At 54.3% G+C, this 27,764-nt stretch overlaps 12 protein-coding genes across 12 annotated transcripts; 7 read left to right on the top strand and 5 right to left on the bottom strand.

Moving 5' to 3' along the window:
- Positions 1 to 287: 287 nt before the first annotated feature.
- CBF5 (centromere/microtubule-binding protein cbf5) lies at positions 288 to 2,944 on the top strand (the record flags this gene model as incomplete). The annotated part of the gene is made up of 12 exons (XM_065756911.1): positions 288 to 405; positions 489 to 601; positions 662 to 705; positions 1,227 to 1,273; positions 1,329 to 1,344; positions 1,416 to 1,537; positions 1,597 to 1,700; positions 1,757 to 1,828; positions 1,886 to 2,101; positions 2,225 to 2,279; positions 2,337 to 2,441; positions 2,499 to 2,944. The coding sequence occupies 12 exons, from the start codon at positions 288 to 290 to the stop codon at positions 2,942 to 2,944; spliced, it is 1,458 nt and encodes a 485-aa protein (XP_065614678.1).
- Positions 2,945 to 5,251: 2,307 nt separating this feature from the next.
- On the top strand, positions 5,252 to 6,274 carry N0V96_003692 (uncharacterized protein; the record flags this gene model as incomplete). The annotated part of the gene is made up of 1 exon (XM_065756910.1): positions 5,252 to 6,274. The coding sequence occupies one exon, from the start codon at positions 5,252 to 5,254 to the stop codon at positions 6,272 to 6,274; it is 1,023 nt and encodes a 340-aa protein (XP_065614677.1).
- A 2,401-nt stretch (positions 6,275 to 8,675) lies between these two features.
- On the top strand, positions 8,676 to 10,362 carry N0V96_003691 (uncharacterized protein; the record flags this gene model as incomplete). Its single annotated transcript, XM_053190657.1, has 3 exons — positions 8,676 to 8,958; positions 9,014 to 9,265; positions 9,326 to 10,362. The coding sequence occupies 3 exons, from the start codon at positions 8,676 to 8,678 to the stop codon at positions 10,360 to 10,362; spliced, it is 1,572 nt and encodes a 523-aa protein (XP_053052066.1).
- A 456-nt stretch (positions 10,363 to 10,818) lies between these two features.
- SAC3 (actin cytoskeleton and mitosis protein) lies at positions 10,819 to 15,307 on the bottom strand (the record flags this gene model as incomplete). Its single annotated transcript, XM_065756909.1, has 5 exons — positions 10,819 to 12,256; positions 12,569 to 12,980; positions 13,026 to 13,115; positions 13,294 to 13,555; positions 13,619 to 15,307. The coding sequence occupies 5 exons, from the start codon at positions 15,305 to 15,307 to the stop codon at positions 10,819 to 10,821; spliced, it is 3,891 nt and encodes a 1,296-aa protein (XP_065614676.1).
- Positions 15,308 to 15,873: 566 nt separating this feature from the next.
- LTV1 lies at positions 15,874 to 17,182 on the bottom strand (the record flags this gene model as incomplete). The annotated part of the gene is made up of 2 exons (XM_053190660.2): positions 15,874 to 17,110; positions 17,163 to 17,182. 2 exons carry the CDS (start codon positions 17,180 to 17,182, stop codon positions 15,874 to 15,876), a joined length of 1,257 nt encoding a protein of 418 aa, XP_053052069.2.
- Positions 17,183 to 17,514: 332 nt separating this feature from the next.
- N0V96_003688 (uncharacterized protein) lies at positions 17,515 to 19,613 on the top strand (the record flags this gene model as incomplete). Its single annotated transcript, XM_053190661.1, has 3 exons — positions 17,515 to 17,646; positions 17,712 to 18,633; positions 18,691 to 19,613. The coding sequence occupies 3 exons, from the start codon at positions 17,515 to 17,517 to the stop codon at positions 19,611 to 19,613; spliced, it is 1,977 nt and encodes a 658-aa protein (XP_053052070.1).
- Positions 19,614 to 20,007: 394 nt separating this feature from the next.
- On the top strand, positions 20,008 to 21,210 carry RFC4 (replication factor C subunit 4; the record flags this gene model as incomplete). The annotated part of the gene is made up of 3 exons (XM_053190662.1): positions 20,008 to 20,123; positions 20,183 to 20,403; positions 20,462 to 21,210. 3 exons carry the CDS (start codon positions 20,008 to 20,010, stop codon positions 21,208 to 21,210), a joined length of 1,086 nt encoding a protein of 361 aa, XP_053052071.1.
- A 229-nt stretch (positions 21,211 to 21,439) lies between these two features.
- On the bottom strand, positions 21,440 to 21,890 carry N0V96_003686 (uncharacterized protein; the record flags this gene model as incomplete). The annotated part of the gene is made up of 2 exons (XM_053190663.1): positions 21,440 to 21,605; positions 21,739 to 21,890. The coding sequence occupies 2 exons, from the start codon at positions 21,888 to 21,890 to the stop codon at positions 21,440 to 21,442; spliced, it is 318 nt and encodes a 105-aa protein (XP_053052072.1).
- A 560-nt stretch (positions 21,891 to 22,450) lies between these two features.
- N0V96_003685 (uncharacterized protein) lies at positions 22,451 to 23,437 on the top strand (the record flags this gene model as incomplete). Its single annotated transcript, XM_065756908.1, has 2 exons — positions 22,451 to 22,607; positions 22,686 to 23,437. The coding sequence occupies 2 exons, from the start codon at positions 22,451 to 22,453 to the stop codon at positions 23,435 to 23,437; spliced, it is 909 nt and encodes a 302-aa protein (XP_065614675.1).
- Positions 23,438 to 23,566: 129 nt separating this feature from the next.
- Positions 23,567 to 24,849, bottom strand: CWC2 (Pre-mRNA-splicing factor; the record flags this gene model as incomplete). Its single annotated transcript, XM_053190665.1, has 2 exons — positions 23,567 to 24,165; positions 24,237 to 24,849. 2 exons carry the CDS (start codon positions 24,847 to 24,849, stop codon positions 23,567 to 23,569), a joined length of 1,212 nt encoding a protein of 403 aa, XP_053052074.1.
- A 436-nt stretch (positions 24,850 to 25,285) lies between these two features.
- RBG2 (Ribosome-interacting GTPase 2) lies at positions 25,286 to 26,844 on the top strand (the record flags this gene model as incomplete). The annotated part of the gene is made up of 6 exons (XM_065756907.1): positions 25,286 to 25,314; positions 25,374 to 25,402; positions 25,599 to 25,613; positions 25,674 to 25,698; positions 25,760 to 26,191; positions 26,259 to 26,844. The coding sequence occupies 6 exons, from the start codon at positions 25,286 to 25,288 to the stop codon at positions 26,842 to 26,844; spliced, it is 1,116 nt and encodes a 371-aa protein (XP_065614674.1).
- A 410-nt stretch (positions 26,845 to 27,254) lies between these two features.
- N0V96_003682 (uncharacterized protein) lies at positions 27,255 to 27,740 on the bottom strand (the record flags this gene model as incomplete). Its single annotated transcript, XM_053190667.1, has 2 exons — positions 27,255 to 27,363; positions 27,457 to 27,740. 2 exons carry the CDS (start codon positions 27,738 to 27,740, stop codon positions 27,255 to 27,257), a joined length of 393 nt encoding a protein of 130 aa, XP_053052076.1.
- Positions 27,741 to 27,764: the final 24 nt, after the last annotated feature.

Here is a 27,764-nt window from a genome sequence, read left to right as displayed (position 1 = left end):
CTGGTCCCTGGTTGAGGAAGGCGGAACGGTGCAAGGCGCGTCCGCTGTGTGGCTAGGGGTTAGAGCGTGACCAATCGTGTTTGCTCAATGGCAACACCGCGCCACATTGTGGATCCAGACGGATTTTTTTGGCAGCTTCCACCCCACAGCCAGAGAAAAAAAATTTGGATTGGGAAGCTTCAAGTCCTCCAACACCACGAGACCTTCCATTTCGACGTTCACGAGCCAACGTCAGACACCCATTGCACCTGACACGCCTTTGTCGGTTTCGGTTCAATTCGGAAACAATGGCCATGGAGATTGTCAAGCACGGCGAGGAGGAGGAGTTCGCCATCAAGCCCCAGGCTTCTGTCCCTCACCTGGACACGAGCAGCTGGCCTCTGTTGCTCAAGAACTACGACAAGCGCAAGTTTTCTCTTTCTTCTTGGACTTGGAGCGACCGCTCGTCTAGATCATCACAAACAAATGACTGACCAGGCTTCTTGCAGTTCTCGTCCGGACGGGTCACTTCACCCCCATTCCGGCAGGATGCAGCCCTCTGAAGAGAGACATCAAGTCCTACATCTCTTCCGGTGTCATCAACCTTGACAAGCCCTCCAACGTATGTTTCTGTAGTCGCGATGCTCTACATGTCTAGTCAAGCAAACTAACAATTGAACAGCCCAGTTCCCACGAGGTTGTCGCATGGGTCAAGCGTATCCTTCGGTATGCAATTCCCATCCCCTCGTTTTTGTGTTCGTGAAAGGCAATGCCCCGCGCCCAATCGTACGATTAGCCCCCGACCACGAAGACGAATTTCTCTACAGCAATGGCTAGCATAAAAATTTGGCATCGGTGGCACCTGGTCAGCGAGTTTCGACGGCGACAAGACGCATTTTGCAGATGGTTCCACACGATGCGGTCGGGGACTTCCTGGTGAAAAACTTCCAACGACCTTGCGATCTGATGGTCATGGCCTAGACGAAAACATGGCAACAGCGACTAGCATATCATGTTTGGAAAGGTGCAAATTGCCATGGGAAGGCATGCCTCGCGAGGCAATCGTCGGAACTCGCTTGCCCGGACCACCATCAGACTGCGACGTCTTGGGACTGCGGATGCTGCCGTTGCCGTCTGTCAACCGAGAACACATACGATCGAACGATTTTGAGGGGCATTCGCTTATCTTTCAGAACATTCTGAGTTTTGTCGAGGAAACATCGCTAACCATGTTTTCTGTTCCGCAGCGTTGAGAAGACCGGTCACAGCGGTACCCTTGATCCCAAGGTCACTGGTGAGTCGCGTTCCCACATATATCTGTCTCGAACGTGTTTTGCTAACTTTCTCAGGTTGCTTGATTGTTTGGTGAGCAGCAACCCACCAAAATCCGATGGAGCATTCCACGAGAGAGAATCGCGACTGACGAAATTTTCCAGCGTCGACCGTGCCACCAGACTCGTCAAGTCCCAGCAGTCCGCTGGTAAGGAGTATGTTGCCGTCATCCGCCTTCACGACAAGCTGCCCGGCGGCAAGGTCCAGTTCGCCCGCGCTCTTGAGAGTGAGTTGATTCAAGAAACTCCGTTGCAACTGCCGAAAGTATTCTGACTCGCGATGCAGCTTTGACTGGTGCCCTCTTCCAGCGCCCTCCTTTGATCTCTGCCGTCAAGCGTCAGCTGCGTATCCGTACCATTCACGAGAGCAAGCTCATCGAGTTCGACAATGTACGTCGATCTGCTACAACATCGGGAAACAGCCGCTGACCGTGTCTCAATCATAGGATCGCCACCTCGGTGTCTTCTGGGTTTCCTGCGAAGCTGGAACCTACATCCGTACCCTCTGCGTCCATCTTGTACGTCATATTGAATGTCGTTAATTCAGCCTTGTTCTGATTGCTTACATGGATTAGGGTCTGTTGCTCGGTGTTGGTGGCCACATGCAGGAGCTCCGAAGAGTGCGCTCTGGTGCCATGGGCGAGAGCAAGGAGATGGTTACTCTGCACGACGTGCTTGATGCTCAGTGGACCATGGACAACACCAGGGATGAGTCTTACCTGCGCAAGGTCATCTCTCCCCTGGAGACTCTTCTCACTGGCTACAAGCGTGTTGTGGTCAAGGACAGCGCTGTAAGTAATCCATTGCAACCCCTCTCCAAAACCCCTCACGGCCCGATGCGACTTTGTGGACAATGTCTCAGTCGCGTTAAACACATGAATCGCTGTTGCATCTGATATTGACGTACCTCACAGGTCAACGCTGTCTGCTACGGTGCTAAGCTTATGCTTCCCGGTCTTCTGAGATACGGTGAGTTGTCAACCCCACGATGTCACATATGATTGACATGCTGATCCGCTTTTCTAGAGTCCGAAATCGAGGTTCACGATGAGGTTGTTCTCATGACCACCAAGGGTGAGGCCATCGCCCTCGGCATTGCCCAGATGTCCACCGTCGAGATGTCGACATGCGGTAAGATTTCTCTCTTTCCATTGCAACCTTATGACTCCTTTGACTAATGGAAAATAGATCACGGCGTTGTTGCCAAGGTCAAGAGATGCATCATGGAGCGCGACTTGTACCCCAGAAGATGGGGTCTTGGTCCCCTCGCCTCCGAGAAGAAGAAGATGAAGGCCGACGGCAAGCTCGACAAGTACGGCCGTCCCAATGAGGCCACTCCCGCCAAGTGGGTGTCGGAGTACAAGGACTTCGGAGCTCCTGCTGGTGAGGCTGCTCCTGCAGCGGCGGCTCCGGCCACTCCCCAAAAGGCGGTGGAGTCTACGACAGCTACTCCCGTCGCAGTCACCCCTGCCAACGCCGAGGATGATGGCGAGTCCAAGAAACGCAAGAAGCACGAGGGCGAGACACCTGACGAGAAGGCGGAGCGCAAGCGTCGGAAGGCTGAGAAGAAGGCGGCCAAGGCCGCGAAGAAGGCAGCCAAGGGTGGTGCTGACGACGATGACGACAGCGAGTAAGCTCCTGCGAGTTTACTCACCTCGATTGGCTAAGATACCATGTGTTTGTTGGCAATGGTCGGTGGTTGGCTGTTGTATCATAAAAAAAATGGCTTTGGCAAGTGGCGTTTGGCTCTGAATTTTTCTGTCTCTGAACATAGTGCGGACTGGCTGGATAGGAGTAGATAGGTCCTATACGGAAAGCAAAAGTGACGACTACTACTGTCGCATCAGTTCACGTTTTAACCAGGCTGTTACTGTCTCGACGTTATCGCAAACATATCAGGAGTTGTTGAGCAGAGGGTGTTGAAACAAAGGCACACGCAAAACGCTGGGTAGGGACTTACGTACTCCCGGCAGCATCCCAGCGGGATTTCAGACTGCAGCACAGTTCGGGTCCCGGACCAACGTGGATCTCGTCCGAACGAGTTTTGTTTGGGAATCTCAGTCATAAACAGTGCCAATATACGTGTTCCGTCCTTCGTCCGAAGACGGGTTCCCTACCCTATCACTATCTACCTATCAACCATGAAGGGTGAGGGAAAAAATACAAGGAAGCATTGTCACCAAGCATGTCTCAGACCACATGCCTTGGCCAACCAAGGAAACAGCAGCAACTGCCACTGACCCTCCTCGATGCCTCGTAGAATTGGGTATAATGCAACCAAGAATACCGTGACCGGGTATAATTACTGGAGGTGCGGATCCCTTTTCAATGCTCCCCTGAGATGGCACTCGTGGCAGCACGTCACCCCCGCCTTTCTTTGTGTCTTGCCCTCTTTTTTTGTCGTTTCCTCGACGTCTTGAAGTCTTCCAGGCACGTGTATTGGGACCAAGTATGGATGCAAATCATTTCCCCCCTTCACAGCCCCCGTGCCCCCCGGTCTCCAGGATTAATGATTGCCGGTTCCTGTTGCGCCTCATCCCTCATGCCCTGCTTCGCCCATGCCCGATCAGCGGGGGCCGACACCGCCAGTGGAAGATCTCCCCGTGGACCTACAGAACTTACCCATACCTCCCACCCCGGTCACCGTCCGTCGCCTTGGGAAGGGAAGGGAGAAGAGCCACTACCGTCATCCCGGTCAACCAAAGTACATCCCGTGTGGCACCGCGGTCTGAACCCAACTCCCAAGTCACCCCAAGAGCCTCCTTTCCTGCCCATGACGACGCGGGAGTCGGGACAACAAGGATTAACTCTATACCAAGGGTACAGTCTCTTATGTGGCTGCGCTCTAGAGGAATGGGGCGGAAGACGGGTGCCGGAATCCTATGCATGCTATGCAAATCCTTTTTTTTTCTCCGATCTGGGCAAATTTTCTACCTGAACGTGGACTAGGAGAGTTGATGTAAGAACTATTGGATTATCGTGGGGAGGAAGCCTAACAGGATGCTATCTGACCACCCCGACATTCCCATCTGACGCGCGCCGAGCCCTAAGAGTGTAAAAATTGATCTTCCAAGCAGAGAAAAAATAGGAAGAAGGGATTTCAATGCCGGGAGAGAGGTTCTAGCTTCGGGTATCCGGTCGAGGAGTGAGAGAAGGGCGCAAGTGTGAAAAGCTGCCACGCACTTTGACGACACACACCCCCCCGGCCCACCTGTTTCAAGCATCATCTGCTTTGACGTGCCATGGAACAGAGCCCACCACAAGCCGTGAGAGGTATCCTCCTCCTGCTACTTGCTCCAGCTCAACGATCTCTCCACACGCATTTGCAGTGATAATCTCATTCCTGCATAGCTGAGAGCTGGGCGCAAGCTTAGGAGCAGAGCAAGGAAAAAGATTTCCCAATGTACATGTTTCCGGCCAAGGGGAAGGGGGGGTTCGTCCTCTTACACACCTTTACCCACACACACTCGCGCACGCATCAAACTTGTCAGTCTCTTCTTCGGGGTGTAAGCTGTAGCTTGTATGTGTATGTGTATGTGCTTGTTTTGTTTGACTACAAGAAGGGCCCTTCGTCCGCACGATCCTCGAAACCGTTTTCCTTCTCGAAGTTCGCTATGACACTCATGACGGCAGCACTTTGCTTATGAAAAAGTAATGTGTACTCAGTAATTGGATTCTAATAGACCTGTTCCAATTCCTTTCCTCAAAGAGTACAAACAACCCAGAAACCCTACCTACCACACGCGGAAAGACCCCTTCTCGTCATCAGCCCAGGGAAAAGACTCTCCTGTTCTTGGACGCGAAGTCTTTGGTCTAGTTCGTCATCTGTTTTGCACTGTTGTGTGTGTTTGTATCACACACGCCCCTCTTATACATAATTGTCAATATTTATTATACCCCAGAGCGAGAGAGAGAGAGAGACAGAGAGATATACAGTCGCAATGCTTTCAACAACATCACTACGGCAATATGCCATCCTCGCAGCAGGCATCTTCAGTCTAGGAGCTTTCCAGCCCGTCCTCGGCGCACCAGTAGACGCTCTCTACGTCGTCGGCCGAGACGACAAGGTCCTCACGCCCAAGATCAACACCGACTTCCCAGACCCGGCCCTCGTCCAGGGCGACGACGGGCTCTGGTACTCCTTCGCGACCAACGGCAACGGCAAGAACATCCAGGTCGCGAAAGCCACGCAGATCTCCGGCTCCTGGGAGCTACTCGACAACGACGCCCTCCCCAACGTCGGCTGGGCCACGGGGTCCAACACCTGGGCGCCCGACGTGCGGAGGCTCGACAACGGCAGCTTCATCATGTACTACTCTGGTGAAGTCAAGGACGGCGGCGGCCGGCACTGCATCGGCGTGGGCATTTCTGATATTGTCACGGGCCCTTACAAGCCGACGTCGGAGCCGTGGGTGTGTCCGTTTGACCAGGGCGGCGCCATCGACGCTGCCGGGTACTACGACGAGCCGACCAAGAAGCGCTACGTGGTGTACAAGGTGGACGGCAACAACGTCGGCAACGGGGGCGACTGCAACAACGGCGTCGAGCCGCTCGTGGACACGCCCATCATGCTCCAGGAGGTCGAGGCGGACGGCATCAGTAAAGTCGGCGACCCGGTGCAGATCCTCAGCCGGACGGCGGCCGACGGCCCCCTGGTGGAGGCGCCGGACCTGGTGCGCACCGAGGACGGGCTGTATATTTTGTTTTTCAGCAGCTTCTGCTTCAACTCGAACAACTACAACGTCAACTACGCGACCAGCAGGAACATCAAGGGCCCCTACCAGCGGCCGTCGAGGATGCTGCTCAAGACGGGCGACTTCAACCTCACGGCGCCCGGCGGCGCGACGAGCGTTGCTGGGGGCGGGCAGATGCTGTTTCACGGCAACTGTCCCGAGACTTCGCCTCAGCGGTGCATGTATCAGACGAGTTATTCGGTTACCGGCAGAGATGTCATCATCAGTTAAGAAGGCATGAAACAGAAAGAGACGACCTGAGAAGTAGAGGGAGTGAGAGGGAGGCGATTAATGACAACAGTAATCATATTTGATGCATGCTGGTTTTGGTTCGTCGAGGATCAACAGCCGGCAACGAAAAAGCGTTTGGACATGTTCAGCGATGCAAGAGAGGGAATGCAAGAATGCATGCACAGCCGGAAGTCTAATCCGGGGTTTGGATTTTGTTTTTGGGGCGTGTTTCTTCTCATCTGCGGGCGTTTGGATCACATCAACATAGCGACTGGAGCTTTGAACACACACCCGTTTTATGAGACAAACGAGAGAAGAGAGAGAGAGAGAGAGAGACGTGAGAGAGAACAATGAGAAAAGGGTGTTACACCACACCAGGGAGTCGGAATGAACGGAAGGAACGTCGCACGATGACGGGTGAATCGGAATCGAAGGCGAGAATACAAGATATTGGGTTTTCCTTTAAGTTTCTAGTTTTGGTGAGATATACGAATCACGAACTCCCATGAATCCGTATTCAGAAAAACACTCGAACACCTGAGTGATGCAAAAGTGACAAGCTTTCAGAGGTAAAAAAAAGTTCGGCTCAGTAAGACAAGACAAGGTGACAACAGAGTTTTGCCAGGGGTGTAGAGGGAGTCCGAGGAAAAGAAGCTCATGCCAGCAAGGAACCCATGGGGAATTGGGTGCGGCATGCTTAACACGCCCCCTAATAGCAGACGTCTGGTAAAAGGGTTGTCAACCAAAAAGGGAACTCTCTCGAGATAGACAGGCCGGGATCTGGATGGTTTCCGTAAAGGCATTGAGATTGGAAAGCGACCGGGGTAGTGTGTAGTTGTGGCTGAAGGCTGAAGGGCCAAGGATGGAAAAGGGAGAGATGCTTCCTCCGTAGAGTGATGGAGAAGGGAATGAGAGAAAAGGGAAAGAGCATTGACGAGACCCAGAAGTGATCGCCAACGAGCGACAAGCCAAGTACCGCGGTACCTTGGCCGGACCCCACTTGTCCACTTGGGTTCCGCAGTGGAACCGGCTGGGCCGGGCTCACGGCTTTAAGTGGAGACTGCAAATGCCCTGGTAGAAGGAGCTAAAGGAAACCAACAATGGAAGGCAAGCACGCAGGCATAACGGGAACCAACTGCCACAGGTGCCAGATGTAAGCGCCGAACTACGCTGACTGTCACTCACACTTTCAACCTAACGCTCCAACACTCCAACAGAACTGATCTGACCAACCAGATCATTCGCCAAACGCCGTGTTCCCATTGGCACAATGATTCCTCCCATTCCTGCCCCCATCTGCCAATGCCCATGGGTGCATCTCGCAGCCGCCCGCCATCATCACTAACATTGCACAATGCATCCCACCAACGCCAGGCACAGGCACAAGCACACTCGCGGCCACACGCGGGCACACATACGCACAAAATCGTCAGGGGAAAAACCACACTATCGATCGCTTGCACCACCGTATTGGGGGCAGATGGAGAGATGGCGCATGCCGTCCGGCGGCCACTAACCAAATACACGTTGCGGCAGACCAACAAGCTGCCGCCCTGAGGTGTATCGCCCTGCACACCGTCCTGCGAGTGCTGGGAAATCTTTAGCGCTCTGCCGTCTTCCTTATCGCCTGTTCACCTGACGAGCTTTTTCCAACGGGGAGATAATGCTCTCTCACCTCGTCCGGCAAACGGCGTCTATGGAGTCCAGTTCTACACGACTGCACAAGTCGAGAGTCCACCCCAACTCCCCGCCCCCTCCATCACTTTATAACCGTAATCCTCGGGAACCTGCGCAGGCCTATTATTGGCCGCCTCGATCCGACATCACCACACCCTCTGCCGACGCCGACACCCATCTCGAACCGTGGTCGAGCAGATGGGCGGCAGGACGACGGGCCCGTCTCCGGCTTGGGACGCCGCTCTTCACTCTATCTGGCTGCGTTTGCCAAATGCCTGCCACTCCATACCTCTTACTGTGTATCTTTCCCCATACATTCGGGATCACATCCCATGGGCCCTGCGAGCTGCAGGCGACTCCAGACCATCACCTTACCATTCCAGACCATCCTGTTCCTGCATCTGCATATGGCCCCCCCCGCCCCCTGCTCGAGTGAATGGTGGAGATGGGATCAGCGTCTTCTGCGAGATATATCACCTTGCTCTCCCACCTTGACTTGAGAAGCAGTTACTTCCTTGCTAAACTTATTCCAACTGTGTGTGTGTGCAATTGTTTCGTTTGTGTTCTTGGCTTACACTGGGCGATATCTAATACCATTTCTCGAGATATCAACTCTCTATTCTACGATCTTTTACCTAATTACAGTTTGCAAGGCTCTGGAGTCTTTGCTCTGCTCTATTTCGACTACACTCATTAATCCCTGTCCATCCGGCCGCAGCTCACAATGGCCGCTCGATCCGCCCTCCTTCTCCTCACCACAATCGTACCAGCCTGTGTATCAGCACTCCAAGTTACGCCCAATTCGCCATGTGCGTCTTTCTGTCTGGACTCCAACGGCCTCGATGCCTCGGACCCCAACTCATCCAACACCAAGGGCAAGGACATTACTTGTGTGGACGATGATTACAAAACAGGGGCCGCCGGACAGAAATACCAGCAATGTTTGAGCTGTCTTCAGGACAGCACCTTTGTTCAGGGCAGCGAGAACGATCAAGACTGGTTTCTGTGTAAGTCTTACAACAATCACACTTGCGGACAAGGGGTACTGACCAATACCGTCAGACAACATGAGGTACTCTTTCGACTACTGCATCTTTGGGTACCCCAATGCCACCGGCGTAGGCTCCAACCCCTGTCAGACGTCAACGGCATGTGGCGCGTTAGAGGCTGCTCTCACAGATGGTGAACTGGACCCAACAAAGTCATCACAGTACGCCTATTGTGATGCAGACGGCGGCGCCATGCTCGGCTCAGCCTACGACAAGTGCCTATCGTGTGTCAGAGCGGGTGGTGAACATTACTATCTCTCAAACTGTAAGTAACGTCTTGGTCAACAGCATTCCCTCGCAGGCACGCTTCTAACATACTGCATAGACCTCGTTGCCCTTGGAGCAGGCTGCCAGCAGAGACCAAACCCAGGCACTTTAGTCGGCCTCAACGACACCGTCTTCACAAAGGGCATCATCACCGTCGTCGACCCAAAGGATGCGGCAGGTGCCGACAAGACTGAATCTCACACCCTTCCCATGACGGCTATCGTGGGCATCGTCATCGGAGCCATCGTAGCACTCCTCCTAGCTGCCGGCTGCACCTTCATTCAGTGCCGCAAGCGCAGGGCGCGCAGACAAGGCCGCGGCATCAACCCAGAGCTCTCTCGCCGCGCAAAGGGCCATCGTCCAGCTTCATCTCTCTCCTTCCGTTGCCAGACGCATCTCACGCCAAAGGCAGCAAATTTCTTCTCCGCCGAGGAGGAAGAGGCACAAAACGAAAAGCATTACTACGAGTCCATGCATCAGCAACAACAGCAAGACATGGCCCCTAGCCCCGTATCAAAACCCAGCCTCTGGATGCCACACAACTCCATCACCTCCTTCACAGCCGCAGACCACATTCCCTACACCGACAAGAAGCCCTCGCAAAAGGAACCCCTAACCCTCGCAAACATCACAACAAGCCTCCCCATCATCCCCGTAAAAGCACACTCACCCAAATACAACATGGCCTCCCCGCAAGACGAGTACGCCACCCCGACATCAACCACCTCCGCCGCGCCCCTCCTCTCCTTCAGACCCTACGTCCCCTCAGAGCACGGCTTCTCGACCCCGTCAATGGGCAACGCGGCAACCTTTAGCCCGTCCACCACCTACGCCTCCCCGACCTCGGGCACGACGGCGAGCCCCTTGCTAAGCCAGGCCGGCTGGCCTGCGCCTGCGCCTGCGCATAACCGGCACATTCACACCGAGTCGTCGCCGCCTCCGTTGGTATCGGACGCGTCCAAGACCATCCCCGGCATCGTGCGGGATCTGGCGCGGCCGTTGCCAAAGAGGGTTACCTCGTTGGGAGGTAGCCCCGTAGAGAGCTATAAGATCCAGGTGGCGTTCCCGCCGCCGCCTCCGCACAAAAAGAGATAGCTGTCAATGTTTAAAGCTGTCAAAAGGGGGTCTCCCTCTGATTTCATTTGTTACAAGTCACGGTCGGTAGCGAGTGGCGTTTAGGAGTAAATCTACAAGACGATGGAATAAGTGGGCACCGAAACACAAGGTTCATCATACCCAATACCAGACAGTAATACCAATTCCATACATACATCTACATTCTCACTTCACTTCACTTCACTTCACAAATTTAAAGTCCTCATGAGTGTGCATGCACTTCTCATATACACGAGAACGTAGTAATCCAAACAAGTCTCTTCTATGGGTATTCGTAGCCCGTGTTGTTTTTTGTGTACCTTTACAAAGACGAGAACTACTAGTGGGAGGAAAAAAAAGAGTGCCCTTCATACTCCACGCCCAAGAACATAACCCTTGAAAACGCCAATGCTGATGCATATCGTACGTACTCCGTCCCCCAGTCCACCGTCCCTTTCATCGATGACCGCTTTTCCCCCACGGCGAGCTAGCCCTGCTCGCCTCCTCCGCGTGCATCATCTCGTTCTGTTCCCTGAACCAGTCCGCCCCTTCGTCGAGCTCGATCCTCGAACTCCTCAACGATTCCAGATTCTCCCTCGCCTCCCGGAGTATCCTATCAATCTCCGCATTGCTCGACGGCCGCTTCTTGACCCGCGTGGCGGCTTCGTCCGCGACAGCAACCTCGTTGTCGTCGTCATCGAGAGCCCGTTTCCTCTTACTAAGCGGTGAGATCCCGTTGACTTGCGATAGGGCAGCAGCGCTGCCACTGCCACTGCCACCGTTGAGCGACTGCGAAAAGCGTAATCGGGCCTCGGCTGCGTGGTTGAGATCCGCCGAGACGCTCCGCCGTCGCTCCGTGGCGTCCAAGCCGAATGACCCGAGCCCTGCATATCGTTTCCCATTGTACCGCATCTCGTTTGCGATGGTCTCCGGCAGCGCTGTTCCGTCGGGCATCGTAACGAGCCCCATCGCCTTCAGACGCCAGCGGTCAGACACTTTGCTAACGCGCTTCTGCGGCTCTGAAGACAGTCGTGACGACGAGGAGTGGGCAGACATGGGAGGCAGTGATCGTCGGAAATTGGTAGCGCTCTTGCCAAACTCTTCCCGTATGGCCCGCGTTTTCGCGCCGCGGGACTTAGCGCCCGTAGTCGACTGCGATAAGGCTGTTGATGAGCGAGATCGAGGTAGTGGCGTGTTCGTCGCAATTGTCTCCATCGTCCCTGGGGCCCGAATGACATTGGCGGCTGCGATTCTTTCGTTCGAGACACCCGACAGGATGCCGGTCGCTAGCAAAGCCTCTGCTTCGGCTTGCAAGTCGGCTTGTGTGCCGTCTTTTCTGAGCTGAAGGAGCTCTCTGAATTCCTCCACAGGATCGAAACCGTTCCTCTCCAAAGCCCTTTTCTTTGCCTCGGCAACTTTGGCTGCCTTCTTCCTCTGCCTGATCTCTTCCTCCCGTTGTTCCCGCTGAACCCTTCGGTACTCCTCCCTTTCTTGTCTGCGAAGCTTGGTGAGGCGAAGGTTTCTAGCGATTTCCCTCCATCGGTAGAAGTACTTGACTGATAGGTTGTAAACCTGAAACTTCCGAGCTTCTGCCAGATCCCTCTCCTCTTCCTCTCTTCTCTTCCTTTCCTCTTCCTCCCTGTGATACTGTTCAAAAGCGGCCGAGACGAGCTGCTCAACCATGTATTTCTCGAACTCTTGTATCAGCCCGTTGTCTCCTGTAACGAACCATTTCGCGAAGTCGGCCATAACATCTTTCTTGGACCGCTGCTTGACGGGTGGAGCTTGAGGAGGCTTTACTTGGGCGAGCGGTGAAGCTGCAGGTGGTACAGGAGAGGCGATAGCTGGAGGGAAGCTCTGCTGAAGTAAGGGCGCGGGCTTCACGGGTTCCGAACTAGCCCCTTGGAAATTGAAGGATGGTAATGGGGATTGCCCGGACCCGGTTGTAGAGCTAGTGGGTGTCTGAGAGAGAACGGACGGAGGTAGGCTAGGAGGTTGATTCGGTGGAGGTTGAAATGTTGTAAAAGGCTTTGCCGGCTGAGCGGGAGCCGCCGCGCCTGCCGAGAAGGAGGGTAGCTGTGGGGTCACAGATGATTTCGGAGTTGGCTGGAAGGGACCGCTAGTGGTAGCATTCGGAGCCCCAGACTGCACGCCTGGATTTGATGGGAATTTGAAAGGCGCTGACGACTCTGCGGCTGTGGTTGACGCTGGCAATGGGAACTTAGGTGTTGGCGGAGTGACGGTGATGGCGGGAGAGCCATCTGTCGAGGCACCTGGTCGCGCTTGCTCCGGTGCTTTTGGTTGTGCGCCGGTGCCGAAGGTCGCAGGAGGGAAAGCCGGTGTACTCGAGGCTTTGGGTTGCGAAGTGCCATTTGGTTGATTCAGCGACCCGAATGGGTTGTTGCTAGGCGTCGCGCTCTCTGCTGCAGCGTCTGATTTGCCAAAAGGACTTGTCTTGGCGGCAAATGGATTCAGAGCTGGCGCTGTTGTTGCCGACGATGACGAGGCCGGACCGCTTTGTTGGACAGGGGATGCACCAGTGGAAGGTGACGGACCGGTTGAAAAGGGGTTTCCAAACGGGCTGGAATTCGTTGAGGTAGGCTTGGGGCCTTCGGTTGCTGTGGGACACAATGTTAGCAGATTTCCGGCTTGGTTATGCCTACCCTCTACGTCTTGTGCCAATGACAATCCACCGCTAGTCATCTCGTCCTGATTGTGAATACGATTTGAGCGCTTCTCAACCTCTGGAACGGCTGCCAGTCGATCAGCCGCACCAAGTGTTGTCAAGTCTGAAATCTGGCAATGTGACGTTCGATCTTGACTTAAGAGAAATGGTTCGGCGGAGGAGAGTCGCAATGAATCTGACGTCGACGACGGTGCTGGCAGGCAAGCGGCTACAACGGTATGGGTAGTGTGTGGAAGATTCTTTACCTTTGTCGAAAGACGGCGCACCCGTAAGTCCCGTCGAGATGCCTCCTTGGGGTGCTGAAAAAGGAGACTTGAAAAAAGGAGAGTCTGCGTTCGTTGCTGAGTTGCTTCCAAAAGGAGCCTGCGGTGGAGGCGCCTTGAACGAAGCTGTTCCCGTCGAAAATCCTGTAGGGGCCATTTGGCCAGCGCCCGTGGATTCGTCGGCTATTGTGCGGTGGATGATCTCAGGGAGACTACGAGAACCTCGTTTTCTCTCAACCAGTCTCTGAGAGAAACTGTGATGAATTCTCGGCCATGTCATGCGTTGTGAGGTATCCAGATATCGTACGGGCTCGCCCGCTGGTCCTTGTCCATTCGAGAAGCTGAGACCATGCTGCTCGACAAACTCAATCGCCTGATCTTCTGTATCAAAATGAAGAAATCGGTTTAGCGATGAGGGCGTGATGTCTTTCGCCCCATGCCGTGGTCTGGTGTACGCCTTCTTCAATGAGCGAAGAACTGAGCGGCGCAGCTGACCTAAGTGAATCTCTGCGAAACATGCCATTGTATAAGACACTTCTCGGCTTTGGAGGATTCTAAAGTAAGTGAGGTGTGCACCCGATGTTGCCATGGACGGGCCCGAGCCCAAAGGACCGTGGAAGTCCTCTGCGCTCTGCAGACTCTCGACGAGTGAGACAGCTGTTCTGATGGTATCGGATTCGGTCCAGAAGCGAGCGTCCCCCCATTCCTTTTGCACGTTGTCGAGGATATTGGGAGTATTTGCGCTGAAAAGCAAATGGTACGCCCTGAACTCGGCCTCATTTTCGCAAACAACACCTTGCGGCTTGCAATCGTCGTAAGCAAACATGAGAGAAAGCAGCGCCTTTCCCAGCTGCTCAATTTCTTGCTGTTCCGAGAAGTCTTCCGGCGCAAATCCCTCTTGAGAAAGCAAATGTAAAGCTGTAACATGGAATCTGGCGATTGTCTCGAGACAGTAAACTTGATCCTTCATCTCCTCGGGGGACATTGTCGAATGAAAGATAAAGTCTCTGCGAATTGCACGTGTTCTATCCCATAGAAAACCATGCGAAGAGGGCAACTTGTCGTCAATCGGTAGAAGATCGTCGATGAGGTAGTCGAGCGTCCTCCTGAGGGCGGCTGTGGATCGGACATCCATGGGTAACGGAGCCTCCTGGCCAGCAGCAGAGCGCGCCAACTTCTTGACCATTTTTGATGTGTTGGCGAAAGTGGTTCGGGGGTCCTTTTCGGCAGACTGAACGTCGAATTCGGTGATGCGAGTAATTTTCTCGAAGTCGGGGCACATCGCGTCGCAGATGCCTTTGAAGTCAATCGCGTCTTCCAGCCGCTTTGGCTTATCGGGATCGTCAATCAAGCCGGCGCGCATCAATGACGTCCTAGCCCGATCGCGATATGTCTTATATTCTTCCCTGAACTTGGCCATGGCGGCCTTGGACGACGTATTTCCTGGATCTGACGGCCATTTTGGCGGTGCGATTCCATCCTGCCGTAATTGCGAGAATATTTTGTCGGAGTACGCAGTGCCGTCGCCATTCAATTCGCCATTCGCATCGTCTGTTTCGTAGTCGGTAGATCCCGAGCTGTGATTGTTGTTGTTGTTGTTGTTGTTGTTTTGGTTGCCGAAACCACCGCGCGACTGGGTGGTTCCAAACCCTTTCGGCGCCTTCGCGCCATTTGGCTTCGCGCCTTGCGCCTTGAGACCTTTCTTCTTCCACTCGCCCTGTGAATCTCCCTTCGTGTTTTTTCGTCGTCGATTATCGTCTGAGCTGGCGCCATCGAACGGGTTGACGCCCTTCCGCTTTGTCGCAGGAGTTGTCATGTCGGGAGGCTGGTTATTCAAGTTGCGTGTCGACCGCTGCCCACCGCCGGCGCTCGCCCCATTGAGGCCGAGAACGTTTTTGCTCACGTCAGGCCGACTCCCAAAGCCACCAGTCGATGTGCCTCCGAATGGCGATAGCTTCCTGTCGGGTCTGCTTGGAGGGAAAGAGACCGACGTCATGTCGGGTTCGCGAAAGGAAACTCCAAGAAGGAAACCACGAGGCAGGCAAGAACCAAGTGGAGAACTAGGATGGAGCTGGTCTGCGTTTGCCGCGTTTTTTTCCCGGCGCGTATCGCGTTTAGCGGCGTTTAGAGCCAGCAAAGCTATGACTCCCATCTGCGTTCCACTGAGCCAGGGGTGTGAGAAGAATAAATACACGCCCTCTTTGTTTGCGTTGAACTCCTCAGGGTTCTATGACGGCGGGAGCATTCTTCGCAGGCACTTTCGGGTGTTCCTTCCACAAAGGAAGTATCGAAAAATATTCCTAGCGACAAAGAATTATTTTGTTCAAGGAAGCAACAAATGTGAATCACTGAACGGAACATCATTAGTCCAGGGACTGCAGGAATTCAGCATGTGGCAGAATCTCAGATCAAGTTGAAGAGGATAGTGGTTCATAAAACATCAATTTGTTTATCATAACATTATGGGGCGCAGATCTCATGCAATCTGGCGCTCAGTGAGGGTATCTCGATGACCGGAATCTAGGTTACGCCGAATGCTTCTGTATCTAGGCGCAAACAGACCTAAACCCTCTTGGTGTTGAGTGAACGGAACCGCGCTGGGCCAAGACCCTGTCTAATCTCGTCCAGTTGCTCAAGACCAGTCTGCGGCCTATTCTTCTTGTTTGTCCGCTTTCCAGGCTTAGTATAGCTGCCCAGGAAATCATCCATGATACTGTCAAAGTCGCCTCTGGTGGGTCCGGTCACACTAGTTGCCGTTGATACTTCCGAGACAGATGCCATATCGTCGCCCATCTCATTTGTGTACTCCTCCTCAATCTTGTCGAACCTGGCATCCAGAAGGGTGAGTTGCTCCGTCCTGACCATGGCCGATGAGGTCATGGAGAAGGCCGAGGGGTTGGTCAACGCTCCCTTTCTCTTCTTCTTCCGGCCACCCATCGTTGTAGTGGTCCAAATGGAGGACTGCAACTCGGAAGGAGTGTCTTTAGCCGGCTGGACCTTGCCGCCCCTTTGGTCTTTCTTGAACTGCTTAAAGTCCTCCATCCAGTCTTCGTTCTGGTGTTCCGGTAATGCCTCCCCGTCAACAGGGACCAGCTGTGGCACCGCTTCCTCCTTGTACTCCTTATTCGGCTTTGCAGTGTCGTCTGATTCCCAACCCTCATCTTCGTCATCGTAGCCGTATTGATCCTCGAATTCGTACTGATCGACTTCACGCGAGTCCTTGGAAAGCTCTTTGAAAATGTCGTCATCATCATCCACATACGCGTCGTCCTCCAATGCCTCCAACACTTCCCTCAAGCGGGGGTCCATATCGGGCTGGAATCCAGCGATGGCATCGGGGATGTCCACCTGTGTCTCGTAGTTGGTGCGCGGCAGGTTTCTGTTGGGAAGGACCGAGGGATCCAGCAGATCCTCGCTCTTGTGCTGCAGATCCATCTGGCGCAGTGCATCTTCAAGTGATTGCGCCTGCTTTCCTTTCCTGTCGTTGTTTGCCGCACCCGACGCCTCGACCCAGACAGCCTCGCCACCTCCCGAGTTCAAGCCGCGCAAATGCTGCATGTAGTCGTACTCAGTGTCATCGTAGTAAACGCCGTATTCTGCCGCCTCTCCTTCGTTTGCGCGTATGTTTCCAGCTTCTGATCCGAACTCAGATGCAAGGTCGCTCAGATGCTTGCTTTTCGACGGTCCACCCTTCTGAGGCACCGGGTTGAGCACCATCGAGGGCGCATTTTCGTCGTGGATGAGGGGGTCATTTTGCGGTCGGTGGACGAGGGTGAAGTGCTGCGCACTCTTCTTGTCGCTGAAAACAAAAGTCAGCTATCAAACCTGGTAGTTATTCAATCTTAACTTACAATTTCTTTCCCTTCGCCATCTTGTTTAATTTGGGGTCTCTCGCGGTATGGTATACTGGCTTGTTGAATTGACAGTTGGGTGCGCAAGAGGGAGAGATTCAGTGGGACGCACAGATGAGAGCCCCGCGGTCGCAAAAAAAAAATCTCTTATCGATAAACGCCTAAAATCACTTTTTTGCCCCGCTGATTAATAGTCGCGGGGCACTGCTATTCTCTTCAAGGCGGGCACTTGCGACGGCTCCCACTATTACTCATTCTGATTCACAAAGCAGCTTTGGGGAGTCGTTTCTTTCCACTGCGCATTTTTCACCCCATTTTCCAAAGTAGCGAGAGACGATATATCACCGCGAAAATGGTGCACGCCAAATCCAAGAAGACCGCCGGGCTGGGCAACGCCCTGATGAACGACCGCTTTGGAAAGGGTCGTGGCGCAGACAGGAAGAAGAGTACCATCACCAGAGTGAACCACGCAACAGGAGAAGAGGTAATGAGGCAACGCCGGAGTCCTTTGCCCCGATATTTGCCAGATAAACACTCACACTTTGCTAGTATCTCACGAACGAGCGACAAGAAGCATCATGGGTCAAAATGCGATCGGTCACCGAGCAAGGCGCTCTCGACGAGTTCCTCGCGACCGCAGAGCTGGCGGGCACGGACTTTACGGCGGAGAAAATGAACAACGTCAAGATCATCCATACCGACCAGAAGAACCCGTATTTGCTTTCTGGAGCAGAGGAAAGGGCCATCATTGGCAAACAGAAGGCTCACAGAGGACGCTTGACAGTGCCGAGAAGACCAAAGTGGGATGCGTCCACCACACCGGAGGAGCTGGACAGACGGGAGAGAGACAGTTTCCTTGACTGGCGACGAGGCCTCGCCGAACTTCAGGAGAACAACGATCTGCTCATGACACCGTTCGAGCGTAACCTTGAGGTGTGGAGGCAACTTTGGCGTGTCATTGAACGATCAGACTTGATTGTTCAGATCGTCGATGCCAGGAACCCCTTGCTTTTCAGATCCGAGGATTTGGAGCACTACGTCAAAGACATCGACTCGAAGAAGGAGAACCTACTGCTGATTAACAAGGCCGACATGCTCACGCTGACGCAGCGTAAGATGTGGGCAAAGTACCTGAAGGAGAACGGCATTGCGTACAGATTCTTCTCTGCGCATCTTGCGAAAGAACTGCTTGAGGCCATGGAGAGCGACGACGATTCTGAGGAGGAAGAACCGGAGGCTGGCAGCAGCTCCAAGGCTGCCACGAAGGATGCCGCATCCGCTGAGGAGGAGAGCTCAGAGGAGGATGAAGAAGAGGAGGAGAAGGATGACAAAGAAGAGGGCGGCGCAGAGACCGCTCAGCCTGAGGTCTCGCAGCCGGAGGCCGAGGTCGACGTTGACGATGAGGATACGAGAATTCTTACAGTCGAGGAGCTGGAGGATATCTTCCTCAGCCACGCTCCCGAGAACGCAGGTATGATGAGACAATCCAAAACGTGATTTGGATTGGGTACTGACGACGGGTGAACAGAGCCTGGCCACAAGCTGCAGATTGGTCTTGTCGGATACCCTAACGTCGGAAAGTCTTCCACCATCAACGCCTTGATTGGTGCCAAGAAGGTGTCAGTTTCATCAACACCAGGAAAGACCAAGCACTTCCAGACAATCCACCTCAGCGATAATGTTGTCCTGTGCGATTGCCCTGGTTTGGTCTACCCCAACTTCGCAAACACCAAAGCCGACCTGGTTTGCAACGGTGTGTTGCCGATTGATCAACTGCGAGAGTTCCAGGGCCCGGCCGGCTTGGTCACCAGGAGGATACCCAAGTCCTTCTTGGAGGCAGTCTACGGAATTAAGATCAAGACCCGCGCTATCGAAGAGGGAGGCACAGGCACTCCTACGGCTCCGGAGTTGCTCCGCGCATACGCAAGAGCGAGAGGTTTCCAGACCCAAGGATTGGGCCAGCCTGACGAGTCAAGAGCTTCTCGTTACATCCTCAAAGATTACGTTGCCGGAAAGCTCCTGTACTGCGAGCCGCCACCAGGAACAGTCGAGGGCCCAGAGTTTAACGCAGAGCTCTATGACGAGACGCATCTCCCCGAGAAGCGCCGTCGGGCCCTGAGCACGTCTATGGACACCATGTCCATTGTCGACGACGATATTTCGATAGCTCCCTCGGACCTGGCAGCTCTGCCGGCTGGTCCCAAGTCCAAGCAGATTGACAAAGGATTTTTTGGCCCCAATAGCAGTGGCGGGCACACCAAGATGCCCTTCAGCCACAAGTACACGGAGCAGGGCCAGAAGCACTTGAGTGGAAGAAAGGCAAGGGCAATGATTGCCCTGGAGAGCGGAGTCGACCCCAAAGACGTGAAGCTGTCGTCCGGAAAGAAGCACTTTAAGGGAGGTGCGAAGACCAGGAAGGGTAAGAAGAAGGCCGATGAAGACGACGACTAGATACCTTGGATGAACAAAATGCAACGAAAAAAAAGTTGAATGCCTTGATGTTACCAGTACTTTTTTGAGGAAATGCGTGAAAGGTTTCATGATGCAATAAAATCGTGAATGAAGATCGGAATTGTGTCTGCGTATTGAAGCTCTGGAGGAGAAACATCTCAGGACTGACAAGAAGTTTGTGAGATGTCGGTGAGGTTGAATGCTGGAGAATACCTAGTCAGGAAAGACAATGGAAGGGTGGATCCCAGAGCAGTTTAGCGCGTTCCACACCCGACGCGTCTTTTCGATGAGCATCGCGTAAAGTGCTTCCGCCCACTGCCCGCACAGAACTCCAGCTACTTGACGATCTGCTATCTGCATCTCCCAAAACCCCAGCCAAGAGAAAAAAGCCGCCATGCCCGCTCAGAAGCAGATCACGAAGCCAGAGGAGGCTGGCGAGTCCTCGACGTCCGCAGCCAAGAAGGCACTAACTGCGGCGTCAAATGGCGTTCCTAATTACGAGCTTCCCTGGTCAGTCATTATAAGCTTCCTCCAACTTTCCAACCCAGCTGCTAATATGCGCGCTTCAGGGTCGAAAAGTATCGCCCAGTCTTCCTCGACGATGTAGTCGGAAACACCGAGACGATTGATCGACTAAAGATCATTGCAAAGGAGGGAAACATGCCGCACGTCATCATCTCGGGCATGCCTGGTATCGGAAAAACTACGAGTGTGCTTTGCCTGGCGAGACAGTTGCTCGGAGACACATACAAGGAGGCTGTATTGGAGCTCAACGCCAGTGACGAGAGAGGTAACGATAACAGATATGTTCTATGTTTGACGCATCCAATACTGACGCTCAAGCACAGGAATCGACGTCGTTCGCAATCGCATCAAGGGCTTCGCGCAGAAGAAGGTTACCCTGCCCCAGGGCCGCCACAAGCTCGTCATCCTCGACGAGGCCGATAGCATGACATCAGGCGCCCAGCAGGCCCTTCGCCGGACAATGGAAATCTACTCCAACACCACGCGCTTTGCCTTCGCCTGCAACCAGTCCAACAAGATCATCGAGCCGCTGCAGTCACGATGCGCCATCCTCCGCTACGCCCGACTCACCGACGAGCAGGTCGTTAAGCGACTGCTGCAAATCATTGAAGCTGAAAAGGTGGAATACAGCGACGACGGCCTCGCGGCGCTCGTCTTCAGCGCCGAGGGCGACATGCGGCAGGCCATCAACAACCTGCAGTCGACGTTTGCCGGCTTCGGCTTCGTGTCAGGTGACAACGTTTTCAAGGTGGTGGACTCGCCGCATCCGATCAAGGTTCAGGCGATGCTCAAGGCGTGCTACGAGGGCAACGTCGACTCGGCACTCGAATGCCTGCGGGAGCTCTGGGACCTGGGGTACTCGAGCCACGACATCATCAGCACCATGTTCAAGGTCACCAAGACGATCCCGACGCTGAGTGAGCACTCCAAGCTTGAGTTCATCAAGGAGATTGGCTTCACGCACATGAAGATTCTGGAGGGCGTGCAGACGCTGCTGCAGCTGAGCGGCTGCGTTGCGAGGCTCTGCAAGCTCAACATGGACCCGAAGAAGTTTGAGGCTCCCTCAAAATGAGGATTGGCAGCCGATAGAAGACTCGCTGCTGGCGGGACATAATGACTTGCATGATCCGGCGTTGGGGGTTAAATCAGGTCTGCGGTACCTTTTCTGTGTAGCTCGAAAAACAAAAAGTCAAGGATTTGAGTGTCCAATGATATACAATACTATGAAATACAGGTTAAGATCGACCTTCATCCAGTTGACAAAGTTCAATTTCGGTGTAGTCGCTTGTGATGGTTACCGTTCATTTCTTTTCGTCTGGATTCTCATAAAACTCCCGCTCAAATCTCTCCCACTTAGCCCTATCCCTCAGAATGCGTTTCTGCAATCTAACGCGGGCTTCGTATTCTCGTAACCTATTGTCCGCCTCCAGCATGCTTCCCAGCACCATGGCCGACATTTGCATATAGCTGCCGTGATTATGTCAGTCACATTTCATCCAATACTACGAGACGAAGTGAATGAACGAGGGAGTGAGATAGGAGAAGGGGGAGAAAAAGGGTAAGGGTGACTTGGGTTGTGTCGCGTGAGGTGACGTATTACATCTTGAACTGAATGGTGAGGCCCTTGTACAGCGGCGAGAACTTGTACGCAAAGGCGCCCACGACGGCGGCTCCGAGACCCCATCTCGCGGCGCCGATGAAGGCTCCCCGGGTAGCTTCCCACGCGGCATCGTCGGCCTCGGCGCTCTTCATCTTGTCGTGCGTTGCCATCCTACTGGCATTGTCGACCGGGGCGCCGGTCTGTGTCTGTGTCTGCTGAGAAAAGAGTTGATGACGTCGAGACCTCAGTGGTCTGTGAAAGTGTTCCGTACGTAGGCGACGGTGAGAGATGCAATTTGAAGATATTCAGAAGCGATAAAAGTCTGAGACTTTTGATTGGTGAGATCGTACGATTTTCACCGGGCGGGCATCCTACTATGTATAGCTACCTTGTAAGGCGTGAAAGGTGAAGCTCTTGTCTTTTTTTTGCTCCATCAATCGCCGAGGTGAGCAAGTTGGTACGGGCGGGTGGGACGAGAGCAGACGCCGAACATAATCCCTGCGGCGAGTCCCAAAAGTCCCATAGAGTGCCCCGGCGGCGCGGCCATCCTTGCAGTGGGAGAATGGCGGCGGGCGCCTAGGCTCGATGCAGCCCCTGAACGAACACTCTCCCCCGATCCTGCAGGGACCCCTTCCCGCTATCGGAAGCTTATCAACTGCAACATCGAGTCTTATTCTTCAAACGGCTTCTGCAGGTTTCCCCAATGGATTCAATGGCGCGGGATGGATCTGTTGACGATGCTGAAAAGGAGATCCTGGAGCTGGAGGCACGCCTCAAAGCTGCCAGGGGAAAGTTGAATGATCTCAAAGGAGATACACAAGTACCCGTCGAATCTCTACCGTCTCGAGGTCTCTCATCAAAACCCTCATGTCAGTCCAACCCCAACTACACATGTTCAATATATAATATCTCAAATCATTCCTTTTCTCAACTAACAGAAATCCCAGTATCACCATCCCCCTCACAAACAAACCACTACCTCCTCCTCCTCTCAGACTCAGCCCTGCCCCTCGGCTCCTTCGCCTTCAGCAGCGGCCTCGAGTCCTACTTAGCCCACACCCGGCCCCGCTCCTCCTTCAACACCTTCCTCCCGGAATCCATCTCCGCCTACGCCTCGACGACTCTACCCTTCGTCCTAGCAGCGCACCGCTCGCCCTCCGACGTCGCGGACCTAGACGACCAACTCGACGCCGCAATCATCTGCACCGTCGGCCGCCGCGCCTCCATCGCCCAGGGCCGCGCCTTACTCTCCATCTGGGAACGCTCCTTCGCCTCCTCCCTCCCCGCCCCTGTTGTCGAGACTCTCCAGCCGTACGCGGCGCTTCTCAAGACGGCCACCTCGTCGCGGTCAGTGTCGTCGACTGCAGACGACCAGGCTGAACCCCCGCTCGTCTTCGCTCACCTGGCCCCCCTCTTTGGCGCAATCTGTAACCTCGTGGGCCTCACCCTGCAGCAGACGGCCTACATCTTCATGATGGGCCACGTTAAGGCCCTCATCTCGGCCGCCGTGAGAGCCAGCATGTTTGGACCGTACCAGGCGCAAAAGGTGCTCGCGAGCACACAGGTCCAGCAACTCATCTCTGCCGCCATTGAACGGGAGTGGGGCACGCCCGTCGAGAGGGCCGGGCAGACGATGCCGGTCATGGATCTATGGATAGGCAGACACGAGGTTCTATATTCACGAATATTCAACAGTTGAAATTTTTTTTTTCCACACTCAGCTTCTCTACTTTGATGTGTTTCCATTCTCAAATGGGGTATCATGATCGCTTTTATTCTCTCTTCTCCTTGCCCCTTATTAATCGTACAAAACCAACCAGCCTAGGACTCAGTCGGAATCATCGTCGCTACCGTAGCCGACCAACGGCCCAGCAGACACAGCAACCTTTGGTTTCGACGCCACAGCGACCTTGGACGCGTTGAGGGCCGCCAGTGTGCTGCTGGAGAAGATCCCGCCAGACACAATCGACGGCTGCTGCTGCTGTAGCATAGGCAACCCGTCATACTGTTCCTGGCCGCCGTTCTCGAGCATAGGCCGCTCCTGGTACTCCACCTCGTGGCCCTCACGGCCGACGGGGTTCACGGCGTTGGCGCCCCGCGCGAAATGGACCTCGTCTGGCGCCTCGTAGCCCTCGAGCCCGTAGCTGCTTTCAATCTTCCTCCTCTTCCTGGCCTCCGGGTCCTTGCCCTCGATTTCGGCCACGAACTCCGCGGGGAGCGCGCGCCGGACGGCCTCGGCGGCCTGCTCTTCGATCCGTCTCGCTTCGCGCGCCTGCGCCATCGGGTTCGGGTCGGCGGTCGCCCATCGCACGTTGAGGATCTCCTCGTGGTCCAGGGACTGGTGCGCCATAGCTTCCTTGGCGAATTGCGCGTTGGCCTCGTTGGAGTATGTTATAAATGCGACTCCGCGAGTGTTGAGCACGCGGACTAGATAGACAAGCAAAGAAAGTTAGCATACGCTCCCGTAGATGCGGCACATAATTTCTGCATAAACTCACCTCGTTCGACTTGCCCCCATTCCGCAAAGTGACGCGCCACAATCTCTTCGATATCATCCGTGACGTGTATCCTTCCCACATAAATCGTGCGGTTCTGCCTCATGAAACTACCGACACCACCCATGTCGTCTCTGTAATCGGAGTGCTTGTCCCGGCCAAAGCAGTCGACGTTGGGGTTGAAGATGTCGTGGATGCCCGGCAGACGGTGCAGGTACTCGCAGTCCTGGCCCTTGGGACATATGCCGCGCGCGAAGAACAGACAAAAATAGCTGCCGGTCACCTTGTCGGCCCTCGTGTAGCCGCTGTCTTTGGCGACGTTGCAGCGGCCCTTTGCGTGCGTCTTGGAGAGGTACTTGTCCTCGCGATCGCCGCCCGACCACTTATTGTACCAGATGTTGAAGATTGTTCCCGTCTGCGGCGGCGGCTCCGAGGTGATGAAGGACGGGTCGACTTGGGGGCGCGCCGGCCTCTTCTTCTTCCTGATGATCTTTTTTACTTTTCGTTCTGTCGGCGCGGCGACCTCGGTGGTGGTTGTCGCTGTTTCCTGTGCGTTGTCCTCGGGCTCTGGTCCGTCGACCTCCTCGGGACGGGCTTGCGCGACTTCGTCCGACATGATTGCGGTCGTGGGGAGGGGAGGGGGGATATATAGTGCAGTGGATGTCGTGGTAGAGAGCTGGTGGGATACCTCGAGTGTTGATGGGTGGTTTTTGGATGGATGTCGACTACGGGGCAACAGTGAACGCGCGCGGCGAGGCTTCGAAATTTGTTATCGCGATAAAGCTGTGGCGCAAACCATGGCGCGCACATCCTCAGTACCTCAGTGGTTCGAGGGCGGTGAGTGGAGACCCCTGTCGCTCCAACGCAGCCCCGCGGTAAATTCTGCCACACAGTTCAGTCTTCCAATGCCTTGGGTGGCCGACCTGCCCCACCATGATCTTGCGAAGCCGTCTCTCGTCGATCAGAAAGCGAAGCGCTTATTGCTCATCACCATCTTTTCGATTTATAGGATTTGTCAGAGTCTAAAGACTCTGAGCTCATAAATCGCCAAGATGGTGAACATTACGGAAAAGATCAAGGAGTACGAAACCTCACCACCACCAAATCGAAGCAAACGGGAGGCTGATGATGCGCCACTAGGATTGAGGATGAGATGAGAAAGACCCAGAGTAAGACGCATCCTCGCCTGCCTTCGGGTCATTTTTCAGAAGTCATTTCATATGCATCATGGTCGACTTGGGGAGACTCGACGAATCAACGGGAGAATGAGAATGGCTTTTCTACAAGCTCATCGTGAATGTGACTGGAGAGAGATGACCAAGCGCAATGCTCTTTTCCGATAGAATTCTTGCTAACTTCTTATAGAGAATAAGGCGACTGGTACGTTTGTGATCTTTATTGAACCAAGCACGAACCATTATTAACAACAGACCTTGAAAGAATATCATCTTGGTCTTCTAAAGGGGTTAGTACTCATCACACCATTATCCACATAGGCGCCTTGTTTCTTACAAACACACCAAAAGTAAACTCGCCCGTCTCCGAGCACAACTCCTCGAACCAGGTCCAGGAGCAGGCGGCGGCGGCGGCGCAGGCTTCGACGTCAGCAAATCCGGCGACGCCCGAATAGCCCTCGTCGGCTTCCCCTCGGTCGGTAAATCCACCTTCCTGTCCAAGGTCACGCGGACGAAATCAGAGGTGGCCTCGTACGCCTTCACGACGTTGACAGCCATCCCGGGCGTTCTCGAGTATGGCGGCGCCGAGATCCAGCTGCTCGATTTGCCGGGTATTATCGAGGGTGCCGCCGAGGGCAAAGGTAGAGGACGGCAGGTCATCTCGGCGGCCAAGACGAGCGACATGATCCTCATGGTGCTGGACGCGACCAAGAAGGCGGAGCAGAGGGCGCTACTGGAGGCTGAACTGGAGGCCGTGGGCATCCGTCTCAACAGAGAGCCACCGTAAGATGATGATGATGATGATGTTTCCTCTTCCCCTATTCGTTCGTGTCTGACGAAACCGTGGCAGAAACATCTACCTCAAAGCCAAAAAAGCAGGCGGCATGAAAATCACCTTCCAGTCCCCGCCCAAAAACATGGACGAGAAAATGGTCTTCAACATCCTCCGCGACTACAAGATCCTAAACTGCGAGGTCCTCGTCCGCGACGAGTACGCCACCGTCGACGACCTCATCGACGTCATCATGAAGGACCACCGAAAGTACATCAAATGCCTCTACGTCTACAACAAGATCGACTCCGTCTCCCTCGACTTCCTCGACAAGCTCGCCCGCGAGCCCCACACTGTCGTCATGTCGTGCGAGCTCGACCTCGGCATCCAGGACGTTGTCGACCGCTGCTGGGAGGAGCTCAAGCTCATCCGCATCTATACCAAGCGCCAGGGCGCTGATCCGGATTTCAGCGAGGCGCTCATCGTGCGGAGCAACAGTACCATTGAGGACGTGTGCGACCGCATTCACAGGACGCTCAAGGATACCTTCAAGTACGCGCTCGTCTGGGGCGCCAGCGCCAGGCATATCCCGCAGAGAGTGGGACTCGGACATGCGGTGGCGGATGAGGATGTGGTTTGCGTCGTGAGCGCGTGGAAGGCATGAGAAATGAATTCATCAGATGAAAATAAGAAAATGGGTTTAAAAAGGTGACGAGGAATTGTATTTCCTGCGCATGCCAACCGCCAACATCGCGGTGGCTGATGAATACAGTCCTTCTAGAATCCTAGTCGTGGAAAAGCAAAAAAAAAGCCTGATATCGTTTCGTGTCATGTCATGGTGTAGTACAACCCAACCCCTTATCCTGGAGTCAGACTTCGGTCTACCCGTAAAACGCCAATGAACCCTATCCCATCCTCAAAAACAGCCTGGAAGAGCCAGCAGAGGCGCAAATTCAGCGTCCCTTTTCCAAAAAGAGGAAGAGACAAAACTAGTAAAACAACCCGCGAGCCAATCCCATTAGTGAAGTGAAGCTTTTATGTTGTTTTGGTCCGAAGAAGATGCGACGACGCTGCCTAGAAGGCGTTGTCTTTGGTGGGTGTGCCTGCTTGGTCACCGAACACGGCGGCGTCGCCTCTGAGCTTCTTGGCTGAGGTCTGCGCGAAGAGGGACTTGGGCTTGACCCTGTTGGATGAAGAGGTTAGCATTTGTTGTTCTTGACAAGAGTAGACAACGTCGGGAGCCCAATGGATGTTGTGGGTAGATGGTATGACTTACTTGCCAACCTGCTTGTTGCGAAGGGCGCTGAGCTTGGCGGTGCAAGGGCTCATGATGTTGTCAGATGGCGAGATGTACGTCTTGGACCTATCGAGAACAATGGAGTTTAGGGTTTTGCTCTTGTTACTGCTGCGAGGCTGTAGTTTGTCGTACTTCTCTTGGGCCATCTTGTTCTGCAGGACCTGGCGGTGGTACTCCATGCTCTTGAGGTCCTTGGTGGACTGGGGGTCGCTGGCCACGACGGTGGCGTTGACGTCCTTGTCGCCGAGTACGTTGGGAGACATGTTTGCTTAAGGGTTGGGTGGTGT

The sequence above is a fragment of the Colletotrichum fioriniae genome, assembly GCF_027942845.1.
Source record: "Colletotrichum fioriniae strain IMI 355084 chromosome Unknown scaffold_3, whole genome shotgun sequence".
NCBI classification, from domain to species: domain Eukaryota; kingdom Fungi; phylum Ascomycota; class Sordariomycetes; order Glomerellales; family Glomerellaceae; genus Colletotrichum; species Colletotrichum fioriniae.
Note: the sequence above shows the minus strand (reverse complement) of the source record. Positions and strands in the feature narration are given on the sequence as shown.